The 23,092-nt window shown below is 42.9% G+C and overlaps 1 protein-coding gene across 8 annotated transcripts in view; it reads right to left on the bottom strand.

Annotated features, from left to right (window-relative positions):
* Positions 1–6,421: 6,421 nt before the first annotated feature.
* The window catches only part of ADAMTS9 (ADAM metallopeptidase with thrombospondin type 1 motif 9), a 156,644-nt gene continuing 139,973 nt past the window's right edge, over positions 6,422–23,092 (bottom strand). For 7 of the 8 annotated variants that reach the window (XM_036877586.2, XM_036877589.2, XM_057507822.1 and 4 more), the window contains 3 exons: positions 20,136–20,240; positions 11,294–11,388; positions 7,963–9,442 (listed from right to left, as the gene is read on the bottom strand). In XM_036877586.2, the coding sequence (XP_036733481.2) occupies positions 11,299–11,388; positions 20,136–20,240 (195 nt within the window). In that variant the 3' untranslated portion in view covers positions 7,963–9,442; positions 11,294–11,298. Of the gene's footprint in view, positions 6,444–7,962; positions 9,443–11,293; positions 11,389–20,135; positions 20,241–23,092 lie in introns of those variants that run through there. The other variant, XM_057507807.1, reaches the window with a different exon arrangement.

The following is a 23,092-nucleotide window of genomic DNA, read 5'->3' as shown; positions in this document are numbered from 1 at the left end:
CCATCTGAGCGACAGACTGGGACTAGAACAGAAGCGTGGCCTTTCAGAATTGCACACATCCTATACCAATTAAGTGTTTGGGGAAGCCAACAATGGCTTCCTGATGTGGAAATTACTTTGAAACATGTTGGTTAGTAGTTAAAGCCATTAGTCCCACTTGGGCTTCAGGGACAACTGCAAAGAAAATATTTTGTAAATTGCACAAGAAGCATGAATTTGCCAACCCCTGGGGTAGCCCAAACTGGTCAAGCAATTGCTTTTAACACTTTATTTCCTAAGTGGACTAATGCATGGGAGGAGATGGAAACAAACCTCACTTCAGACAACATAGGGCTTCTTAAGAGCCACAGGTCTCGGTGCCAAATAACTGTTGAGTGGAGAGCTTGGCTCTTTCCTTGGACAAAGAGTTTTACTTCAGGCCCAAGATGGAGGGGATGCAAATGGACCCAGCGCCTCTTGCCTGACCATTCTTTGTTAGAAGACGGGGGGCAAGGTGGAGGCTGCCCCAGAAGAAAGCCTGAGAGGACCCCGAGGTGGGCATTTCTAAGTGCTTTTCAGTCATAATAGAAGTGGAGCCACAAAGAGAAATGGAATAGCAGGAAGCCTAACTATTAACTGGGCCACTGGCTTCATCTTGACTTCTCAGGGGCCTATGGTTCTTAAATATTAGTATCTAGTTCAGAATATAGTTGAGCAATCACAGGAAATGTTCCAGGCAGGATGGATTTTCTTTCTCTGCTTGCTCATGTGCCACAAAGTTCTAAATTTTCTCTTCTTCCTGTGAGGAAGCTTGCTGGTGTGGAAAGTCGTGTGTCGGGAGGTCAGCCATGTGGGCTCTGGTCTTCACATTGCCCTTTAACTAACTTAAAGTCCTGGACTCACACAGCTACTCCAGGTCTTACCTACGCTGAGCAGTTAAGACCCTGGCTTTGGATGCTAGGCTGTCAGGTTCTCTTCATCCTCAATTTCCTTATCTTGAAAATGGGAATGAAAATAGTGGCTGCCCTAGAGAGCCGTCATGTGGCTCCATGAGAGGACACGTGTAAAGCATTCATTTAGGGCTCAGGGTGAATGGTACCCTGGAGTTGTGCAATGGAGTGGCTCCAGCTTAACATGCAGTGTATTAAGGTTCTCCAGAGAAATAAAGCCAATAGGAGATAATTATAGAGATAGATATAGATATATAGATATAGATACAGATAAATATAGATAACGGAATATTTTACTATCTATCAATCAGGATTTATTTCAGGAAGAAAATTTATTTTATGATTCATGTGATTGTAGAGGCTAGCAAGTCTGAAATTTGCAGGGTAAGCGAGCAGGTTGGAGATCCAGGGAAGAGTTGATGGTGCGGCCTGAAGCGAATCTGGAGGCAGAAGGCCTTCATCCTCAGTGTTTTTCTCTTAAGGCCTTCGATTGATTGGATGAGTCCCACCCATAGCATAGAGTCTACTAATTTCAATGTTAATAAAAGTTGGGGCAATGTCATCATAACTTCTGCAGAGTAGCCACTCCCAAATTAAAGCATAGATTAAACATGGTATTTACTCATGCACACATTTTCTAATAGCTAAGAAACACTGATCTAAATGCTCTAAATGTATAGCACATTGAGCCCTCACAGCAACCACGTGACACGGGTGCCATTATTATCTCTCACCTCACTGAAGAGGAAGGTGAGGCTGGAAGTACAAGAGTTGTGTGCAAGCTTACACAGTCCAAGCTTACATGTCCCAGGCTCTAAAACCTGTCCCACCTTGTTCTAGACCTGTGGGGACTGGTGGCACACTCACAGTGAGCAGAGGCCGAGTGCAGGAAGCAGACATTGCCTGGAGACTCATGCTGTGTGCAAAGACAGGACCTCTGCAAGGTGGGTCTCTCTAGTGTGCACAAGGATCACTTGGGGAGCCTGTTAAAAAGGCAGATGTTCAGGCCGCAGCCCTAGCAATACTGAATTAGCTTGAGGGTATGGAAGCCCCTAAAGTCTCTTCCCTTTGCCCCAGGTATGCCGGGACTCAGAAGGTGCCCAGATGTGCCCTGTGAAGCTGAGCATTAAGCACTGAAGAGGTATCCTGGCTCGTCAAGGATAATGAAGACACAGTTGTAATTATACCTCTTAAAGCTTCTCAAAATAATATTAGCTAATGTCTTAAAAGACTGTCATAACATAAGAAAGGTCCTGTAAGTCTTAACGGCAGGTCAGAGATACCTAAGTACAAGAGCTATCCAGAATTCAGTACACCATCACTTCAGTACCATTAGAATTCTATGTTCCAGGGGGTATATGTAAAAATACAGAAATCTCGTCAACTTCCAGTCTTTGGGCCAAGAGAGCAAGATATTTATACATAAGAGTTACATGCAAAGTCCAATCAATCTAACTGTTGCAGACTTGGAATGAAGTTGGAAAAATTTAGGCAATATATGGACTTTGAATCCAGGAGCATGAGCTCTGAGAACACTGCTCTCTTGAAGTGAAGGGTCTTTGACATAAAGGCCAGGATGGCCCCCTGGGAATCCGGACAAATGTGTCAGCATCTGACACATATCTCTGGTCTCTAAATGTGTGGAAAAGGGGAGGAAGACAGAATAATGACCCCCAAAGTTGACCATGTCCCGAATGTCTAAAACATGTGAATATGGTGCCTTACATATCGCATGGGACTTTGCAGATATGATCAAGTTAAGAATCTTAAGGTGAGAAGGTCGTCCTGGCTGTCTGGTGGGCCTGGTGCAATCCTAAGAGTCCTTACAAGAAGGAAGCAGGTGAGTCAAACCAGAAAAGGGTAACGTGCTGAGGGGAGTGAACGCCAGACAGGGAGATGGAAACCTGAAGATGCTGCGCCCTGGCTTTGAGATGGAGATGGGGGCGTGAGCCGAGGGGCAGGCAGCTCCCAGAAGTCGGCGAAGGCAAGGGAACAGATTCTCCCCTTCTGCCTCCAGAAGAAATACAGCCCTACTGACCCGTTTTACATGGCTGAGCTCCAGGGTGAGAAGATAATAAAAATGTGTTGCTTTAGATCTGATCTGAGGTAATTTGTTCCAGCAGCAGTAGGAAATAAATGTACACAGAAGGCTTCTCAAGGTGGAGTGAGAAGAACCACTCGGGTTGCCAACTGCTCACATCTTCAGCCCAGCAGGAACCTCTGAATGTACAACAGGTGTCCAAGCACACAGTTTTTGCTCATGCTAAGAGTAAGATTTAAGATATAAAATTGTTTATGGGAACTAGAACAACTATATTAAGATCTCTGTGTTAAGGTATATGCAAAAATTTAATAGCATATATAACTGTGATGATAAACATTTGAACTATTAGAGTGGTAGCACATAATGCCAATTTAAAGTGTGCCATTGAGGACTTGGCTTAAATTTGGAATTTCAAGTTAAAAACCACACTAAATTTTCCACTTTGGAATATTTAAAAGAAGCTTAAGACCACTGATTTATGCACTATTTATACTCCTGAATTTATCAAAATGATTGAAGTACTCAGAAAGAGGTGCTTGAAACAGACAATTGAAGGACTTAAGACAAATAAATGTCATAAAATATATAAACACTATATATAAATATTTGAAAACCTTTAAATGACTATGTGATAAAAGGAACAAAGTTTTTAAAGTTATTCAAAAGGTTTTAAAAAGTAATTGCTAAATACTAGGCTAATAAATAGTCAAAATAATAGGATTTCTAAGCTGAACTCCAAAGCTTAAGACTGTTTTTGAACTTGTATATATTAAGAGTATTAGTTGTCTTTACACACACAAGCACCAGCCTTGAGCATGCTGTGACACTTGTACAGGCAGCCTGTAAGGCATTTGATGACTCTAACTCCTAGCAAAGGGACACTACCCAAGTTCCATAGCAATGTGAACATTTCTGTGAAATGCTAAATTTTATCTTCTTTCGCAATGTACCCAGATGCCCCTCTTGCAAAGCACTTCAAATATTTCCTCCTTTTGTCCTAATCAGGTATCACTGTGATTAATAACAGTGTAAATCAGCTGTTTCATCTACTGAGCAGACAAAACATAGGCCTAGGAGAGCAAAGATGGTCTTCAGGTTTGTTGGGAAAAACTGATAGTTGATATTCAAAAATAGTCTTCATGGTAAACTAAAGGCATGATCTGGAGTTATTTTCAATCCGGAAACACATTAGCTGGGGGGAGTAGCAAAATCTTTTCAGGGCTAAAGGCCTCTGAAGGTCTCACACTCCTTGCAAAATCACCTCTAGGATAAGCAGAAAAATCTGGAGGTTTGGTAGTGCAATACCCTGGACCCGAGACTAAAATGACAGAGCAGGGCCTCTCCCGCCATCTGTTGGTGACAGGGGGAGTTTCCCACACCGCTTGGGCTCGTGGCCTGCTTCTCTGGGGACCCACGGCTTTGTTCGCAGCAAGAGAAGTTTATAAAGAAGGAATTTCTGGCCATCCTATTTAAAACAGCAGCACACTCATCCCAGGGCACTGAGCCCACTGCTCCTCTCCCTCTGGCACTTCTCACCATCCAACGCACTACATTTTGCTCACTACGTATTATTTTGTATTAATCAGAAGAGAAGGGAAAATGGGCAGTGGAGGCAAAGGGAACAGCAGCATGTGTGAAGGCTCTGGGGTATGGAAGCCCTGGTGCTCAGGGAATGACAGGACCAGGGTCTCTGGATGGCCACGATGGAAACTAGGGTCAGATCAGTAACCGGAAATGAACTGCAGTGCTCACTGGTGTCTTTATTTTCTCTGATTTGTCACTGCTGAAAAGTAAGCTCCAAAGGGCAGAGATTTTTGTAGGTTTTGTTCACTGCTTGTGACAGAAGCAGCTGATTTGCCCAGCAGACACCCCTGCCTCACTCTTTTGGTAACAGAAGCCCCACTTCCTCTTTGGCATTAGTGGGTGCGTGGTTACCAACTAGAGAACGCATCTGCCAGCCTCACTCGCAGTCGAGTGAGGCAGTGCATCTGAACAACTGCCGAAACTTGTGGATCAAAGTCATTCTTCAACTTTCAGGTCTTGCCTTAAAATGATTGCCCCCTTCCTGCAGGCTAGACACAGACCTCGTGAGGACGAGCCACAGAAGGACGTCTATGGGAATGGCTGACCCACAAAGCCAGAGAGCCCAGGTCCTCTGACCACACGCAGAACAGCGCCACCCATCGGGCCGAGGGCTTGCCAACCTCTGCACAGCAAAGGGGAGAGAAATAAGGGCCCATCTTAAGTTGGGGTCTCTTTGTCATAGCCTCCGTTATGAACTGAGTTGTGTCTCCCCAAAATACATATGTTGAAGCCCTAACCTCTAATGTGACTGTATTTGGAGATACGGCTTGAAAGGGGTATTCGACGATGAATGAGTTCATAAGGGTGGGGGCCCTCCCACCGATGTCCTTATAAGAAGAGGAAGAGATACACAGACTCCAAGAAGGCACTAGCGGTTACCAAAGGGAAGGGGGTAGGGGAGGTGGGTGGGGAGGGAGGGAGAAGGGGATTAAGGGGCATTATGATTAGCACACAAGATGTGGTGGGTACGGGGAAGGCAGTACAGCACAGAGAAGACAAGTAGTGACTCTAGAGCATCTTACTACGCTGATGGACAGTGACTGCAGTCGGGTGGGGCCTCGATAATATGGGTGAATGTAGTAACCTCAATGTTGCTCATGCAAAACCTTCGTAAGATTGCATATCAATGATACCTTAATAAAAAAAAAAAAGAAGAGGAAGAGATACTAGAAGTCTCTCTCTCTGTGCTCACACCGAGGAAAGGCCGTGTGAGGACGCAGTGAGGAGAGAAGGTCTATGAGCCAGGAAGAGAGCCCTCACCAGAAACCAACCCTGGAGGCACCTGATCTTGGGCTTCCAGCCACCAGAACTGTGACAGAATAAATGTGTGGTGTTTCAACTACCCAGTCTGCGGTACTGGTTACGGTAGCCCTAGTGGACTAATACAGCTTGTTAGCCTGTATCCTAACTAATACACTGCTGCACCCCTAGTACCTAAAACAGTGCCTGGAAATTGGCAGATGTGCATTAAATATTATTTGGATAAATGAACAGAATACAAAGACAATGTTTCATGTGTATAGCACTATAAAAATGTAAAGAATTTGTGGACTCTAATTATTATCTGCCCATGCATCTACCTACCCATTCATCTTCGTATCACCTTGCTTGTATGTACAGGCAGATGAAACCTCATATTTGAATTCTTACCAGTGCCTTCCCTCCCACAGTCCATCCCAAATTCATCTGTTGTCAGCTCCTGTTAGTTTTTACCACCTCTAGCACTCTATAATTTCCTACCATTACAATGGTCACAACTCTAGGTCCGATTCTATTATCTCTTGCTTACCTTATAATTGCTTCCAAGCCATTCTCTCCCATCTCTGTCCTCGAACCTGTTGCAGAAACTTCTAGCTGCCTCTCTCAAATCCACTTTGCCTTCTTTCCTAGAAACAGATCCCTCATTTTATTCAGTTTGGAAACACACTCTGTGAAACAACCCCATTTCCCCACTGCTCCTGCAGCCTAGATGCAGCATATGACTTAATTCTGGCTGAGGATATATAAGTGGAGTTTGTTGGGTGAGGTTTCTAGAAAACCTCTTTTAAAAAGACAGATTGAGAGCTGGGACCATGCCACTTTTTATGCTTTCCTTCCACTCCCTTTTTCTTACTGCCTGGAATTTTGGAGTGACTGCTGGAGCTCTGGCAGCTATATTGAAATATGGAGGATGAAGGAGATTAAGAATGAAATGCTGTCTCTAATGATTTTGTGGAGCTGCCATACCAGCCCTGGATTGCCTATTGCCAGGCTTTTCACATAACAGTGAAATACACTTATTAATGTGTAAACCATTGCAGTCAGGTCTCTATAATTAGCAGCTGAAGATAATTCTTAACTGATACAGAACACACGCCTTCACTGCTGTCAGCTCAAACTTGCTGATGCACATTTTGAGGGCATCTATTTTGCCACCACTTAAGGGGCAGGGCTTAAGGGGTCTTCAGGAAACCCCTCAAGGTAAATGGGAGCACTACTAATAGTTTCATTTTACACATGAAGGAACTAAGGTTCTGGATCAGAGATCAGAGAAAATACTAGAACCCAGGTCTTAGATGGTGCTGAGGGATCACAAGTGGTAGGACTGTGGTGTGAGCTGATCTGGAGATTTTATACATGCATGTGTGTGCATCCATGCAAACACAAACATACACTCAGACACACACATACATGGAAATCTAGAGTGGATACCTGCCACTTATTCTATCCCTATACTATCTACCTTCTTCTGAAGAGAAAACCCTTCTCCTCTGGGAACTGCCCTGACACTAGGTGGGAACATGATCCCAGCCCTCTCAAGAATGTGATTGGTCTGGAAATGGCCATGTAACCCAATTAGAACTAAATGGTTCTTTTAGGGACTGTTGCCTATTCACTGTATATGAGCTCAGGACTGTTTGCACCTTGAAGGCTCTGGTTCCTTATCCACAGAATGATGTTACATCATCTTCTCTACTTGGGGTTGTATGGATGAGCTAAAACAATTTAGAAAAGGGCCTGGCATATGGATGATGTCCATTTACTGTTAAGTACTTATTAGACTACTTTGAAAGGCTCTTATTTCCCTGACACCAGCAGTCTATAGAGTGGAAATTACTGTTCCATAAAAATTAACAACTGAGCCCCCAAATCCCACTTACATCTCCTGTTTTGTTTGCTCATTTGTTCCCCATCACACAGACAAGAGGCCTATGTTTTTGATTTTCAGAAGAACCACTTCAACCAATTTAAGTGAAGAAAAGACAGACCTTGGGGACAGCCCCCATCCTCATCTGTCTCCAGAATGGCAACTGTAACTGATGGGATTAAGAAGGTTTGCATTTCTTATTAATAGGACAATTAAAGAAACTACAGACATTTTCATTCCAACCTGAATCAAGGGTCTAGAAAGCAGGGGAAAGACAAATGTTTGGATGTGGTCATGGTATTTATTCATAGTATATTTTCACAATGTATTAATAATGTAGAATAACACTTATCCATACACTGAGTACAGTTTCTCTTAGAACACTCTTGAGTTTGTTTGGAGTTGGAGAATACTGCCAGGTTTTCCCTAATCTCCTGGGGTTGGGGAGTGGGCAGGGTTTTCTCAAACCGAGTGTCCACCACAGGCCATTGTTGATGGCTTCCCTTCAATCAGGTTGGAAGGGCAGAGACCACGGTGTCGCATACTCCACAGTTCATTTCTTCTCACAAATGCAAATTACTGCAGCAGGCATCAACACTGCCAGGGTGTGAGGCTCGATGGCCTGAAGACAAGTCGGGTCACTGAGCAATGTTTTCATGCAAAAGGCACTTTGGATGATTGAAAACTGCTTCACAACTTCTCCAGGTGTGCTGGGGTGCTGAAGGTCACCCCCATCCTGTGCATCCTCTGTCTTAACAGGTAAACTTGGACACCATTTTAGAATATTTTGGCAAAATACTGAGAGGATCTCACTTTATCAATATCACTCTGCAATGAAGCTGGTTGAAGAGACTGTCCAATTCACCGCAAAGAGACCAAGGCACCATGAACTGAAGCAAAGCACTGCTAACAAGAACAATAAGAAGAAAAGAGTCCAACTGTTCTAAAATAGGCATGTCCAAAAATAAGGGTAGACAGCTGGTCTTATTTTGCCCACGTGATTCTGTCCACTGGAAACTGTCCTTCTGCTCCTCTCTTCTATTAAAACTGTTTACAACTTCTGAGTCTGATGATCACTTAAATACATACAATATTAGCACCAAGGCACCAAGGCAGTTTTTCCCAGAGATCACATAAGACTGAGTAGATACTTAACTTAATTAATAGCTGATATAATCTGTGACGTCACTAAATTACTTATTGGCTAATGATACTTTCCTAAAAACGCCAAAATACTCTTACACAACTCCTGTAGCACCTTGATGGCAGCTAGGTTGTTTTAAAAAACAAATCACAATTTTTAAAAAGGTAACAATGAAACATTTACAGATAGAAAGTAAACAATAGTGTACCGTGATAATGAAGGATCACTTTTGTCATAGTACTACATATAATGTAGAGTACGTAAAATGCAGTGGTCTGACTGCAAGGGACAAAATAATGAAAATGGCAGTCACAATAGAATCATTTTACGTACAAAAATATTACATCACAATAAATAATTCCAAACATAAATATTAAACTATACATCATTAGGATATTCCACATATATACACACACACGCACACATATATATACATGAATATATGTGTGCGTGTGCATGTATATGTACACACACACACACACACATACACACACAAGCATAAAGGTCCTCACACACACACACATACACACACACACACACACACACAAATTTAAGGTGGAGGTATTGCATTACTATCCTTCATCCATCCCATAATGGCTTCCTCTTCAGAGCACCTGAAAACAAACAACCAACCAGGAAGTATGAGTCATCTGTCTCAAACACTATAGGTCAAGAGTGGGTAAACCATACATTTTCACATACAGAATTTAAAATGATAATTTTCTCTAGATTTGAAAGCAATGCATGTTTGCTATAAGAAACATGGAAATCTCATGGGAATATACAGAATAAAAAAAAAAAACCACTAGCCTGAAATAATGTTCTTCAAATACTGGTGTATTTCCTTCTAAACTTTTTCTGTGCATACATTTAAATAGTACATATATTTACTCACTCAAATTTTACTACACATAAAACACATACAATAATTTCACTAGATATGAAATACATTAAAATACATATAAAATGGGGATCTCCAGTGGATCCCTGCTGACTTTCTCTGCCTCCATCCCATCTCTCCTTTTCTGATAAGAAACTCCTTGTTCTTCTTCCAAATGAAGCTGTCAATCACCCAACTGTAGGTGGATATGTGATCTCTGTTTCCTGGACATTGTGATTGGTTCAGAAGTGGTCATGTGACCAATTAGAGCCTGAGTTCTTGTGCAGAATGGGTGACGAAGATGAGCATTTATTTGGGGCCATGAACTGTAAGGATGTAAACCACCAGGAACCATGGTGCAGGACAGATAATCTGCCCGAGAATGAGCCATTTAAGAGGTAAGTATAGCTGATCAGTGGAGAAAGAAAGAGTCCTGATGACTATGAGCCTCTGGATCCAGACATGCCTGAAGAGAGACCTGCTTGGACTTCTCAGTTATTTTAGGCAATAAATTTCTTTTATTTTTTTTCAGTTGTCTCTAGCAATGGAATTGATCGTAATTTAAGATAATTTGGATGTTTAATTGAACACTGGAATACTGACACATAAATGTCAACTAGGTACTCCTGTGCCAGGATCTTGAAGAGCAATGGACTGCTGGAAGCTTGCAGGGAGTTGTAGGAGGGTCACATGAGTTGGCTGAGGTCATCCCTTACAGCTGAAGGCAGGACAAAAAAAAGACTGACCAATTCAGTCCTCACCCAGCAGAGGCAGTATTTGCTGGCATAATGTAGTTAGACCAGGAATTGGCAAACTTTAATATGCATGACTCTCCTGTGGATTTGTTAAAATGCAGATTTGATTTTGTAGGTTTAGGATAAGGCCTGAAATTCTGCATTTCTGATAAGTTCCCAGGTTATCCTGATAATGTTGGTCCTTGGATCACACTGTGAGTCACAAGTGTGTAGAATGGTGCATTAATTGAGAGCACTGGCTTTGGTGTAGGACATTCTTGGGTTCTGCCAAGGGAATCCATTGTGACCTTAAGCAAGCTACTTAATTGTTGTGGGCCTCGGCTTCCATCTGGTAAACAGGACAGCAGCCCTTCTCCTTGCTTTGTTGTGATGATTCAATTAAATAATGCCTGCAAAGTGATCAGCATGGTGCCTGACACATAGGGATCAATGAATACCATCAATATTATTATTATAATGCTCCTGGACAGCACTTTTCAAAGGTTGATGATGTGTGAGTCCCTTACATCAGAAATCCCTGTACTAAAAGTATTGATTTCTGGATCCACAAGGTATCTAATGAAACAGGAACTCCAAGATAGAGCGCAGTAAGTGGTATTTTTAATAAGCTTTGCAGAGGAATCTGATGCAAAAGGTGAGGGACCTCACATCCTAAGCATGGAGAACAGACAGCTGCAGCCATGAAAAGACAGATGAGCAAGAGAGAAAAGAGAAGAATAGTATGAAGTCAACCTGAAGATGCTGAACAGTAATCTGAGGACAACTGACTTGTCCATATTCACTAATCATTAGGCTACAGAAAGAATAAGAGAGAGAAACATGGGACTTACCTTAACTATAGAACTCGAACCTCCAGGCCAGTTCCAGAGGATGGAGTACATTTCCCACAGTAACCACCACATTTCCCAATGACTCGGGTACCATCCTGCAAAGAGAGGTATGGCTGATCTTAGACCATGTGCTTGGTTAATGTTTCTAGGCCTTTCAGTGGCTTTTTGGGAAATCATTCTTGCATGCACAGTAGGTAGGCCTCTGAATAAAAGCAGAGCTCAATATCCTTCTATGGTTTAAAGAGGGTTTGAAAAACTATGGTCTGTGGACCCACTCCAGCCCATCACCTGTTTCTGTGTGGCCCACAAACCTAAAATAGTGTTTACATTTTAATTGGTTAAGAAGATATGGAAATTATATGACATTCAAATCTCAGTGACCATAAAAAAGTTTTGTTGGCACAAAGCCACTAGTATCTACAGCTGCTTTATGCTACAACAGCAGGGCTGAGTATTATAACAGATCTCAGTGCTTCATACTGCTACTGAGAACCCTAAAAATCACAGTGACACAGTTTTAACTTGGTAGTGGTCTTACTGCCATGCATACTGCTGTATCATAACATTTTGTTTCACTTTTTAAATACCATTACATACTATCATGTCAAAACAAGAAGAGAAAAGTAGACTTTGAAAGTTGCATTTTTAAGACACAAAGTGGTGTCTGGGTTATTCTAGTATCAAATTTAGGTGACAAAGCATTGCACTTATCATAAGGTGATACTGGGGTAAAAGAATACAGTATATGCCAACATTACCAAAGTTATCATTCATCCCAATATTACCAACTCACAGGAAAGCAATCATCAGAAACTTAGAAAATTTAAAACAGTATCTCACCATAACATAATTTCTTCATAAAAAGAAAACATGAAAATGATTAAGTTTTCAAGTGCCTCATTTGTGTGCCAAGCAAGCAAAATAGGTTACCCATGGTGAGTTGATGAAATCTTATTTCATTTAACAGCTGAATAAATGCTTCAAGAGAAAACAAACTTGTTTAAAACTAGTATCATTTTGGCAAGAACTAGAGCTCAAAAGATTAATGACATTGGAAGCAACATTGATAATCAATTAAAAAACAAGGCCAACATTTCTGAATATCTTTCTTTGGCTCTTGATGAATTGAAAGATATTACTGAAACTAAAAGTTGTTATTTCTATTTGAGGAGACAATGCTAAGCCTGATGTGACTGAAGAATTAGCTTCTATGAGTAGTCTGGATGGAACAAGTTCAGACAAGAAATTTCGAAGAGGTTGAGAAAATGCTGACACAGAAGAGCTGAAGTGGAATCTGCTAAGATGTGCTGACAACTGATAGTGGTAAAAAATATGTGCGAGCAGAAAAAGCTATAGCTGGTGAAATTTACAAAGCTTCTGAAATGTTAAGATGTTTAAGGCCTATGGTTATTTATCATATGAGTCATCAGCAGATACTTTGTGGAAAACATTCAGATCTATCCGGTGATACAGAGACAGTAGTGTCAATGATGAACTTCTTTGCCTACTCTGTACTTAACCATCATCAGTTATGCAAAAGTTTTTGTCAAAACTAGAAGCTGAGTATCCTGACTTGTCCTACCATATAGCAGTTTGATAACTTAGTGGCTGTAAAGTTTTATTGTGAATGTTTGAACTCAAGGCTGGGATCAAATTTTTTCTGAACAAGAACTTGTCTCAATCACTGCAATTCAACAGTCAATGGCTTTGAAGATTAGCTTTTGATCCAGATTTGATAATATTTCTTAATAAACTGGCCTTAAAATTTCAAGGCAAAAGTGCCACTTATTGGCAGAACTTACACTGTGGTAAAGTAATTTCAATGACAACTAACATTGTTTGAATCATAAGTGGTGGTAAGCCACTTTATGTATTTCCCATTCTATTAAAAGTTAAAATAAGCTGTGTCTCCATTCCACATAAATATTAAGTGGATATATTTTCTAAGCTTCAGATGCAGTTCTAGCAGCATTTTTTGGACTTTGATGTAAGTGAGAAATTTCATACTTCAAAATCCATTTAATGAAGCAATTAATGAGATTCTATCTCACCTTCAATTGCAAGTGATTAATCTGCAATGTAATGGCATGCTAAAAGGCAAATGTCAGGAGAAAAATCTAATAGAATTCTATAAATGCTTGCCAATGCATGAGTATGCTTAATTAAAATTATATAGGTGTGGACCAAATCAGTGTTAGGGAATACCTATTTTGTAAAAATCTTTAAAAAGATGAAATACAGAAAATCTCATCTCTGACAAGCATTGAGATAAACATTTATAATATATTTTGATAATAAAGGACACTAATTAAGCAAAATGTTATCTTCTCCCAACATTCCATTCTTCTCATTGGTAGATCAGTATTACAAAAAACTGTACTCCATTACTATTACTATTTATATTAATAAAAGTTTTGTGTGGATTTTTCATTCTTGTCATATAAATACACACGTAGTATCACTGATTTTTGCCTCTTGGCAAGCAGTCTGAAATATTTATTATCTGGTCCCTCATAAAAAAGTTTGCTGACCCCTGGTCAGTAGCCCTAAGTGGTCTGTCCCTTCCTGCCTCTCCAGATACCACCCTTTCCCTCTACCCACCATCTCTGCATTTCTTCGGGTTATTCTTCTGACATGCCCCTTACAACACAGGGCCTTTGCACATGCTATTCCCTCTATCTGTAATTCTCTTCCCTCCTCCTTTCCCTCTTCTGTGTACATGAATCACCCGAACGTTTGACTGGTAAATTCCTCAGAACCTACCCCAGGGACCACTTCATCTAAAATACCTTCCTGACTTGGATACCTGCTTCACAGCAACCTGTGAAACTGAGTAAACCTTTCTTTATGTTTAAGTTTTCCTGCTAGGATTTAAGCCCCACGGTGGCAAGGGACAACGTCTTGTTAAAATCCTAGGGTCTCTAGAACCTACCACAGTGTATGGCTCAATTTGGTCCTAAATAAACATTTGTCAGTGAATGAATGAACAAATGAAAGAAGAAGCTGAAGTCCCTGCTATTGACCTGCAATGCAGATTGCTCTTCTAGTTAGTTTCTCCTGACGCTTCACTGTACTATGAAGAGATCCTTGTTTAATTGCGGCATTATATCCGCTGGGAAAATTCACCACGTCCTATCAGCCACCTCCTACCCATCCACTCCTGCAAATGTTTGGCGTCTTAGATGTTTCACGTTTCCCACTATTGGGAATAGTACTGTGCAGAGCTCTATTTGTGCAGCATTCAGGGTATCTTTGGGCTCCATTCCCAGAATTGGGTCAAAGGGCATGAAGATTTGGTTCACATGGCCCAAATATGAAAGGCTCTTGCAAATAATGGATAACTGTGTTTAAAAAAGAAGTAAATAAAAAACTTTCCCAATTTAACAAATAAAGAGAACAATATTGCTTGTTTGTTTCTTTCATTTAAAATGTGCATGCCTTTGATTATGAGTGAGGTTGAGGTGGGAAAGTGACTTTTGTCACCCTGCTTGGTCCTGGTTTTAGAAGCCCATGTTAGTTCTGGAGCTAGTCTGACAACACTAATTGGATTTGATGCCAGACCAACCTTCTATCCAGGAACCTTTTCCCTAGGCTTAAGTATTGGTCTACTGGCCATAGGGACACCAACATTCTACAAATATCTTCTGTCTCACTGAAGCTTAGGCTTTACCCAAACTCTCTCCTGAGTCAAACTGCCCAGCTTACACTGAATCTTTAAATAACCTCTTTAAACCACAGTTCCTGGTGCATCTGTGAAATGCGGATAATATTAGTCTCCCCTCATATGCTTTGGTAAACGAAAGGATGCATGTAAAGTGCTTGGCATAGTACTTGTTCTAATGTATACACTCAATAAATATCAGCTATTATTATCATAGAGATACTTTAATGTGTGGATCTCCATCACAGCCTCTTCTCATGGAGAAGATGAAAAGTCTGGGTAATTATAAAATCGCTAATAATGGTTTTGTAATGTTCACATTATTTCATTAATTTGGACTCTGTTACACAGTTTGATTTAGATAAAGTCTGACAGCTAAAACTTATTTTTACTACAAAATAAACATACTGAGAAAATGAATACCATAAACACGATTGTCATGGAAACAGTGCCTATTTCAGGAAAAAAAGGTATGTTTTCCAGTATTTTAGCAGCACCCACTCCCATGCAATGAATCACCAGTTGTGAATCACTTTTACTTCTTCATTAAAGCAAGTCCTCCAAAAGTCTCTTTTCAATGAATATTTTGTTAGCCTAGTTTGAGTTATTGCATATAATTAAAATGAATGGCCCTTTGTTACATAAAGAATAATTTTTATTTCATATGTTTTATTGATTTCTTTGTTTTTCTCAGTCAGTATGACCAAGGTAGGTTGTCTCCTATGATTTTGGAAAGCCGTAATTGATTGAACTGTGCTTACTTACATTTCTCTGGAGTGTGTTGGTGGTGAAACTGCTCATGTGTGTGTGTGTGTGTGTGTGTGTGTATAAAACTATATATAACTACATATACACTGAGGCACAGGGGACACTCCCTTGGCCCAAGGATGGACTTCTAGGCAAATACTTTATCGGCACCTGCTGGGCCCAGGGGCTAATGGGTTTCTACTCTGCTTGTGTGTGAGAAGCACACAGACAGAAAGGAGAGCATGGCCCACGTGTGAAATCCCAGAAGAAATGTTGCAATTCTGAGCCCTCTGATACACACTGTCTAATTTCTATAGGAAGGTAAAGAATAAATAGTGCACATATATAAAATGCCATTTGACTCTACTGGTCTGTAGTATGATTATTATATTTGGTGGATAGTTGATTTTCCTAAGTGAACTGTGGGTTAGGAGGCAGTCCTGGGGGATGAATGAGAGTTGACTCTGTGCCATGCACACACACACACACACACACACATACAACTCATTATTTGTCTTGTGCTCCCTTAACCCCACTGGTTCTAAGTCATCTGAAAGATCAGAACTAAGCCCATCTCCTCTATGGTAATACAACTTTCATTAAAGTTTAATTCCAAAGCAGTTTGATTTACAGCTCTTCCCCCAGCACAAGGAATGTCCAGTAGGTCCTAGGGCCAGGCAGCCAGGACTAGAATCACAGGTCCCTGCTGATCCTGCAAATCCCAGACATGCAAAGTGCACACCTCTCCCATCAGGCCTGAAGGGGACCTCGCTGTACTCTCCCTGGCTCTGAAGGCCATTCCAGAACCTTCTCCAGAACAGAGGACAACATAGAAACTCTGAGAGCAGGCATGCAAGGCTCAGGGGGCTTCTGGATGGGCTGAGGGTGCTCTCCCATACTGAGAACATTTGTGAGTTGAGGGTACACAGAATGTCTCTGGCAGAGGGCTCAGAATTGTAACATTTTCTATGGGATTTCACACGTGGGCCATGCTCCCCTTTCTGTCTGTGTGCTTCTCACACACAAGCAGAGTAGAAACCCACTAGCCCCTGGGCCCAGCAGGTGCAGATAAAGTATTTGCCTTCAAGTCCATCCTTGGGCCAAGGGGGTGTCCCACGTGCCTCCCTCCTGGTTGGGGTGGGGCCCACAAGGATGAAACACACGCAGCAATGTGGGTCCCAGCCTGGCCCAGGCGCAGCTGTCCACCTGAAGCAGGACTGTATCCTTTATCACCTTGGCCAGCTTCCTCAGCCTCCGGCAAGCGTCAGGGCTGTAAATGTTGTAACCCTAACAGCCATGCCTCTGGATTGTCTGCTGTTGATAGGGCTTTACCTCCCTGACTCATCTGTGCTCCACAAGAAGGCAATGGGATAAGGGCCACCAGCATCCCCAGGCTATGGACGAAGAAACTGAGGCCCCACGAGAAGTTAAATAACCTGCCCCAGATGTCAGAGTTAGTGAGTGTGTGCTCACGCAACCTAGCTTGAGGGTCCGTGTGCTCACCCTCTATCCTCCGCAGCCACTGTGGGCTTTCAGCTCAGCACCCAGGCCTGGGCCTGCTGCTGGCTGGGAAGACTGGGTCCATCACCGAGACAGTGTCAGGCCCCTACCCTTTACCCGCTTTCTCAAATTACCCTCCTAAGACTTTGAGGAGAAGGCTAAAGCAATGGAATTTAATGCACATAAACTGCCCAATAAATAGTAGCTATTTCAATTATAAAAACAATTATTTCAGTAATTAATAATAAGAGAACCTGACACAGAGACTTATTCTTACCAGTTTTTGTCCTGATGGAGAAAAGCACCCCTGCCTCCCAGCAATTTGGGCAATTCAGCTTTGCCCTGAAGGACTAGAGTTTTCCTTGAGGTTTGCTTGGGGTAAACATTTTATTGCCAGGCAGGTTTGGGAAATTGGGGAATGATTACCTAAGGGCTGGGCCAGAGTGGAGCTGTTTGGAGAGGAGAGGGTATGACTGGCCAGGATCTGAGCACTGCAGAGACGGGGGGCCTCAGCCCTCAGGGGCAAGATGCCGGTAGGCGGTGGTGGGAGCACCACACTGCACATTTCCAGTGTGTTCCGTGGAATACGGGTTATTTGGGGAAATGAAAAGGTGTGATTTTGAAAAGAAGTTTCTGCGGTTGGTGTAACATAGGTCAGTGGTTCTCAAAATGTGACCCCAGTCCAGGGATGTCAGCATTGCCCAGGAAATTGTTGGAAATGTACACTGTGGGCCCCTCTCCAGCCTGGCTGTATGGTTATCCCAACCACAGTAAACTAATATCATAAGGGTAATTAGCAAACGAATGTCTATTGTGACTTTTTGAGAAGGAAATAAAATATACATTTTCCCCCAAAATGTCTTTGGACAGAGGCCTGTTTTCATGGAGCACCCTTAAGGGATGCTGCTCTGTGGACGGCACAGCACGTTGAGCCCCCAGAGCAGCATTTCTTGGGGCTGCCAGGAACTAGAGAGGGCTTGGTCCTGATTCACAAAGGAGAGCTTGACAGATGCTTGAGGTCAATTTTGAGTTCAGGCTCTCTGAACTATCACAGAACACCAATGTGAAAAAAAAAAAGTGCTGACAAGCAGTTGTTAAACATACAACGGGCCCCTCAGGCTTTGAAAACAGCCCAAAGATCCTGACAGGGCAGCTATCCTTCTCTCCATTAGGTGGCACTCCTGGCTGTAATCATTTTTAGTTTCTGTGTGAAAACTGCAATATTGACACTGGCTAACTAACAGAACTGAAGCTCAGGTTACACAATTCACATAGATGGTTTCCTATGCATTCATGCTTTATGTCCAACCATGCTTTGGGCATTTTTCTTTTGTTCCTCTGGGTCACTGAAACATAATTATGAACACTGGAGGGTAATGGTAGGAAAGAACATTATAATTTGGGGGTGCATTCTAAAGCACATATGTGCTCTCAGTTATCTTTACTCCTTTCAGCACAAGGGGGAATATTTAATGATTAATTTAGAAGCAATCACTGTGACCATTTAATCAGATTTGAGGTAGCTGATTGGGCTTAGAGAAAAGAGGGAGCAAGATAGTTTTTTCAAAGACACTGATTTAATCCTGGCAGCTAATAAACAGGGTTCATTCTGAGTTTTCCCAGGGAAGTCATCTCAGTGGCATGTTTCTTTCCTTCCTGGGGAAGCAAGTTGAACTTCTTTATATTCGGACTTTGATAGGATTTAGCAAGATACAGGATACCCAGTCAGATGAGAATTTCAGAAAAATAATGAATATTTTCATAGAACAAGTAGGTCCCATGCAATGTTGAAGACATGCTCATAGTAAAAATTGCTCCCCATTTATCTGAAATTCAAATTTAACTGGGCATCCTGTATTTCATCTGGCAACCCTGCTTTGGGACAACACCCCTGTTCCCAGCTCTCTTCTCCTTTTTCCTTCCCTACACACATTTCTGAGAAGACCCTGACTCAGGGACTCTGACTGCAGCAGGACTGGGTCCACAAGCCATAGTATGGTGACCTGTTTGTCCACGGGTCAGGCTCCTATCCCACATTCTCAGAACTTCTGCAGGAAAGCTGTGACAGACGGCAGTTTCTGCCCTGACCGTACATTCGAATCACCTGGGGCGTTTATACTGTACCCCTGCCTCAGAGATTCCCGTTTGGTGTGTCTGGCTGGGACCTGACCACATGCCTTTCCAGGGTGCTTCTCCCAGATGGTTCTAATGCACACCCAGACCGAGAAACACTACACAGACCCATGCTGCTCAGGCTCCACTGTGCTCATGAACCGCATGCAGACCTTGCCCAGCCGCAGATCCTCACTCAGATGCTCTAGGGCCTCAGAAACGGAGTTTTCAACAAGCTCCCACGTGATGCTGATGCTCTCTGTGAATCATGCCTTGAATAGCAAGATTTTAGAGCTAATTATTGGAGAATCCGTGAATGTTTCTCTAACTCTCTGGAAACTTGACCTGGTAAGTCATCCCTTTCTTCCAACCCTTCCATATTTTCATATAATACAAAAATGAAATCGTATTTCATTTTTACTTAAAAAACAACCAAAAAAAAAGAATTTCATTTTCCCTAAGTTCACAGAAGCGTATCTCTTGGCTAACTGCAAGGTGCCTGAGCCACACCCGCTCCTAGAGGCTTCTGACAGCTTGCAGCGTCCTGGTTCGGCTTCCTTCTAAGTACTTGGATGGTTCACAGATTCAGATCTTCGGGAAGAATCCACTAGAATGGAAGCAAGGCTCCCTCGACTCCACTCACATATATACCTTTCACCTTTGATTTCCTTCTCTAATTTTCTTCTGACACTTTAGAAAACGGTTTGAGGAAGTGGTCGAGCACATTCGTTTCTTTAGCACCACCACCACAAAGGGTGGAAGGGACGAAAGAAGGCAAAAAAAGAAAACAAAACCCATTCCCCAACCAATCTGTAATCTTACCGGAGACTTCTTAATGTCTGAGACGGCGTAATTCCCCTGTGATATCCACCTGGCAGATTCAGTTAAAGACAGGCCGGTTCCATAAAGGTTGATACTAAAACGACCCTGGAATAAATGGCCAATGAAAATGATTTTTAGTTCATGTGATGCCCCAAGCAGACACCACACAATAAAAGCAACCTTTGAAAGGATATTAATTCATTAAGAAAGCTGCTAATAATTGAGGGCTTTTTTAGGGGGAAGGAGCATCTGGGTCAGATGATGACATGCATCATTTCATCCATTCTTGCAGAAGGTCTAGGAAGGGGGTTTTCTTTACAGATGGGGAAACTGAGGCCCTGCAGAAGTGATTAACTTCTTTAGGCTACAGAGAAAGTCCAACTCATATTTTCCTGACTTCAAAGTCCTCGCTCTCAACCACCGCCATTTCTAAGACAGCAATCCTGATGTTGCTCACAATTATCAGATTCCTTCAGGAACAAAATGCCGCAGTGTAATTTTTCTAACAAGTTCTTGCTGCCAAAGCTTCCTGGGCTTTCGGCTCCCCGCCGGGCCGGGCACTCAGTGTACTAAGCTCAGCAGGGCGGGACTTCAAAGCAGAGGCGCTTCTGGGGAGCGGCCAGCAGAGGGCACGCCCGGCCTGCTCTAGACCTGCGGCCCCTTCGGGCCCAGGCGACCCGCATCTCCTCAACCTGCTCCAGAATACAGTCCCAACGGGGCTGCGGGTTTCTGTATTTATTTCTAAAGAGCCGGTGCAGCAAAGCTGAGTGCTGCCCCGTCTCTCTCTGTTTTTCCTTGTTCTTTCAAAAATGACTCCACAAGGTATCTGAAATGGTTCCTTGTGGCTCCCTACCCTGCAGTGAGCATTTCCACAATTAAAAATGTTCTGCATGAACGTGCTCACAGTGCGAGCATCCTTTCAGAACCTCACAGTCAAGAACTTTGTCAAAAGAGTCTTAATACAGCAAAGGGGGGAGCAGTGAGGGGCAGGCTCACTAAGTATAAATTCAGTCAGACCTAAGTATAAATTCAGCTCTGTCACCCCCAATGAGATCCTGAGCAGACTTTTTTAGCCTCTCAGAACCTCAGTTTGTCCATCTGTAAAATGATAGGTAAAACAGTACCGCCCGCAGGGTTCTGTAGTGAGGACTAAATGAAATTAGTCAAGCAGCCTCTGGCTGGTACCTAGTGGATACTCAAAAACACTGATACAAGTCCTGCATTTTAAATTATTTTCTAAGTCTTAGTTTTCTCTCTCCAATAAGCTCATTGCAGGGAGGGAACTGGTATTGCTTTATTTCTATCCATACGGTTTGTAAAATATGACTCGGCCCTTGATAGATTCTTAGTAAATACTCTATCCTAGCTTGGCCATTAAGACTTCCAGCACAAGGTATAACCTGCAGGTTTCTTCCATGCAGTTCCATGAATGTTTACGAACCAGAGAGTGTAAGCCTTTCAGAACCTGAGATTCCACATCTGCAAGCAGAGAACAAACAGGATGCCTCCTCATAAAGGTGATGGGAGGGGTTGGTCTGGTCTATGTCAGTGGGTCTCAATGCGACAATTTTGCCCCCGTGGGAAAGCTGGCAATATCCGTGGAGACATTTTTGGTCATCACAACTGGTGTGTGTGTGTGTGTGTGCGCGCGTGTGCGTGTGTATGCGAGCTCCTAGCATCTGGTGGGAGAGACCAGAGATAGTGTTAAATACCCTCCAAGGCATAGCACTGTCCCTCACAACAGAGGATTACCTGGCTCCAAATCTCAACAGTGCTGAGGCTGAGGCGTGAGGAACCCTGGTGCTGAGTGTGGATTTATGCTAAAATCCAGATTCCTCTACTTTAAGTGTGACCTCAGGCAAATGGTGTGACCCTCCTGAGTGCATCTGTAAAATGGGTTAGTAAGACCTAACCTGCAAGTAGGAGGGGATTAGATAGAACGCCTGATGTACCTAAGTCATCATGTGGCAGAGAACAGGTGTTATTTTAAAAATATTTTAGGAAATCATTTTCAGGCAGTACTGTGCAGGTGTCAGTGGCCCGTGTGTTGTGGGGCCTGGGTACCCAGGTGTGGACCGTGGCCGCACTGAAGCGCAAGGCCCTCCTTGCCTGGCCTCCTCAGATCCTCGCTTCTCTGAAACTGTGTCATGCCACCTGGCTGTCTTCTTATCTGACTACCGTTCTCCATGCCAGACCACAGGCCTGCCAAGGATCCCTCTTTTCTCCATCCCCATCCTGCTTCCCATGCAGACTGCCTGTCCTACCTGCACTGCTAGAGAGGGCACGCTTGACCTGCTTTGATGTCAATGTTCTTAGAAGGTCCCGCTGCTGACCTGGCCTCTGGCCTGAGAATGACCCCAGCTGGCTGATCTGGGCGCACGGTGTGAGTACATGCCTTACATACATCTAGCCGGGTCTGCCCTCTCGAGCAGCTGCTAAATCTAAACGGAAGTGGAAGTCTTCCCCCTTGTTCTCTTTCTGCCTTCTCTAGTTCGGGGATCTTCTTGCCCAGCGAGGGCCCTCACAATTAGCATTCTAAAAGCTGAGGGTCACAGGAGGAGTGAGACCTGCTGTCCTCTCTGGCTCCAGTCTGGGACATTCTGACTCCTAAGTCCTTATCTTCAGGGTGTAAAGGGCAGGAGGGTTTTAGCTACTACCTCTTGTGGCTGATTTAAAAGAGTAAAGATAATTAAGAGTCATGCACACAGGAGGTGATGCAGAAAGGTTTACAGAAGGTGAGTCTTAGACACGGGAGGGTGTTGTTCCCTGTTTGGCCAACAGTGAATGCTGCCCAAGTCCCGCCTGGAGATGGAATCAGGCAGGCATGTCTGCCACTGTGGATTTGGATCAAATTCAGCCTCTGCTGGGCACCAGCTGCATAGGCTTGGGCACATTAGCCAATCTCTATGTTAGGTTCCTCATCTGTAAAAAGGGGCCATTTTCATAGGATGCTGTAG

This window comes from Manis pentadactyla, chromosome 1, assembly GCF_030020395.1.
Source record: "Manis pentadactyla isolate mManPen7 chromosome 1, mManPen7.hap1, whole genome shotgun sequence".
Classification (NCBI taxonomy): Eukaryota; Metazoa; Chordata; class Mammalia; order Pholidota; family Manidae; genus Manis; species Manis pentadactyla.
The sequence above is the reverse complement of the archived record's forward strand: the minus strand, read 5'-3'. Positions and strand labels throughout refer to the sequence as shown.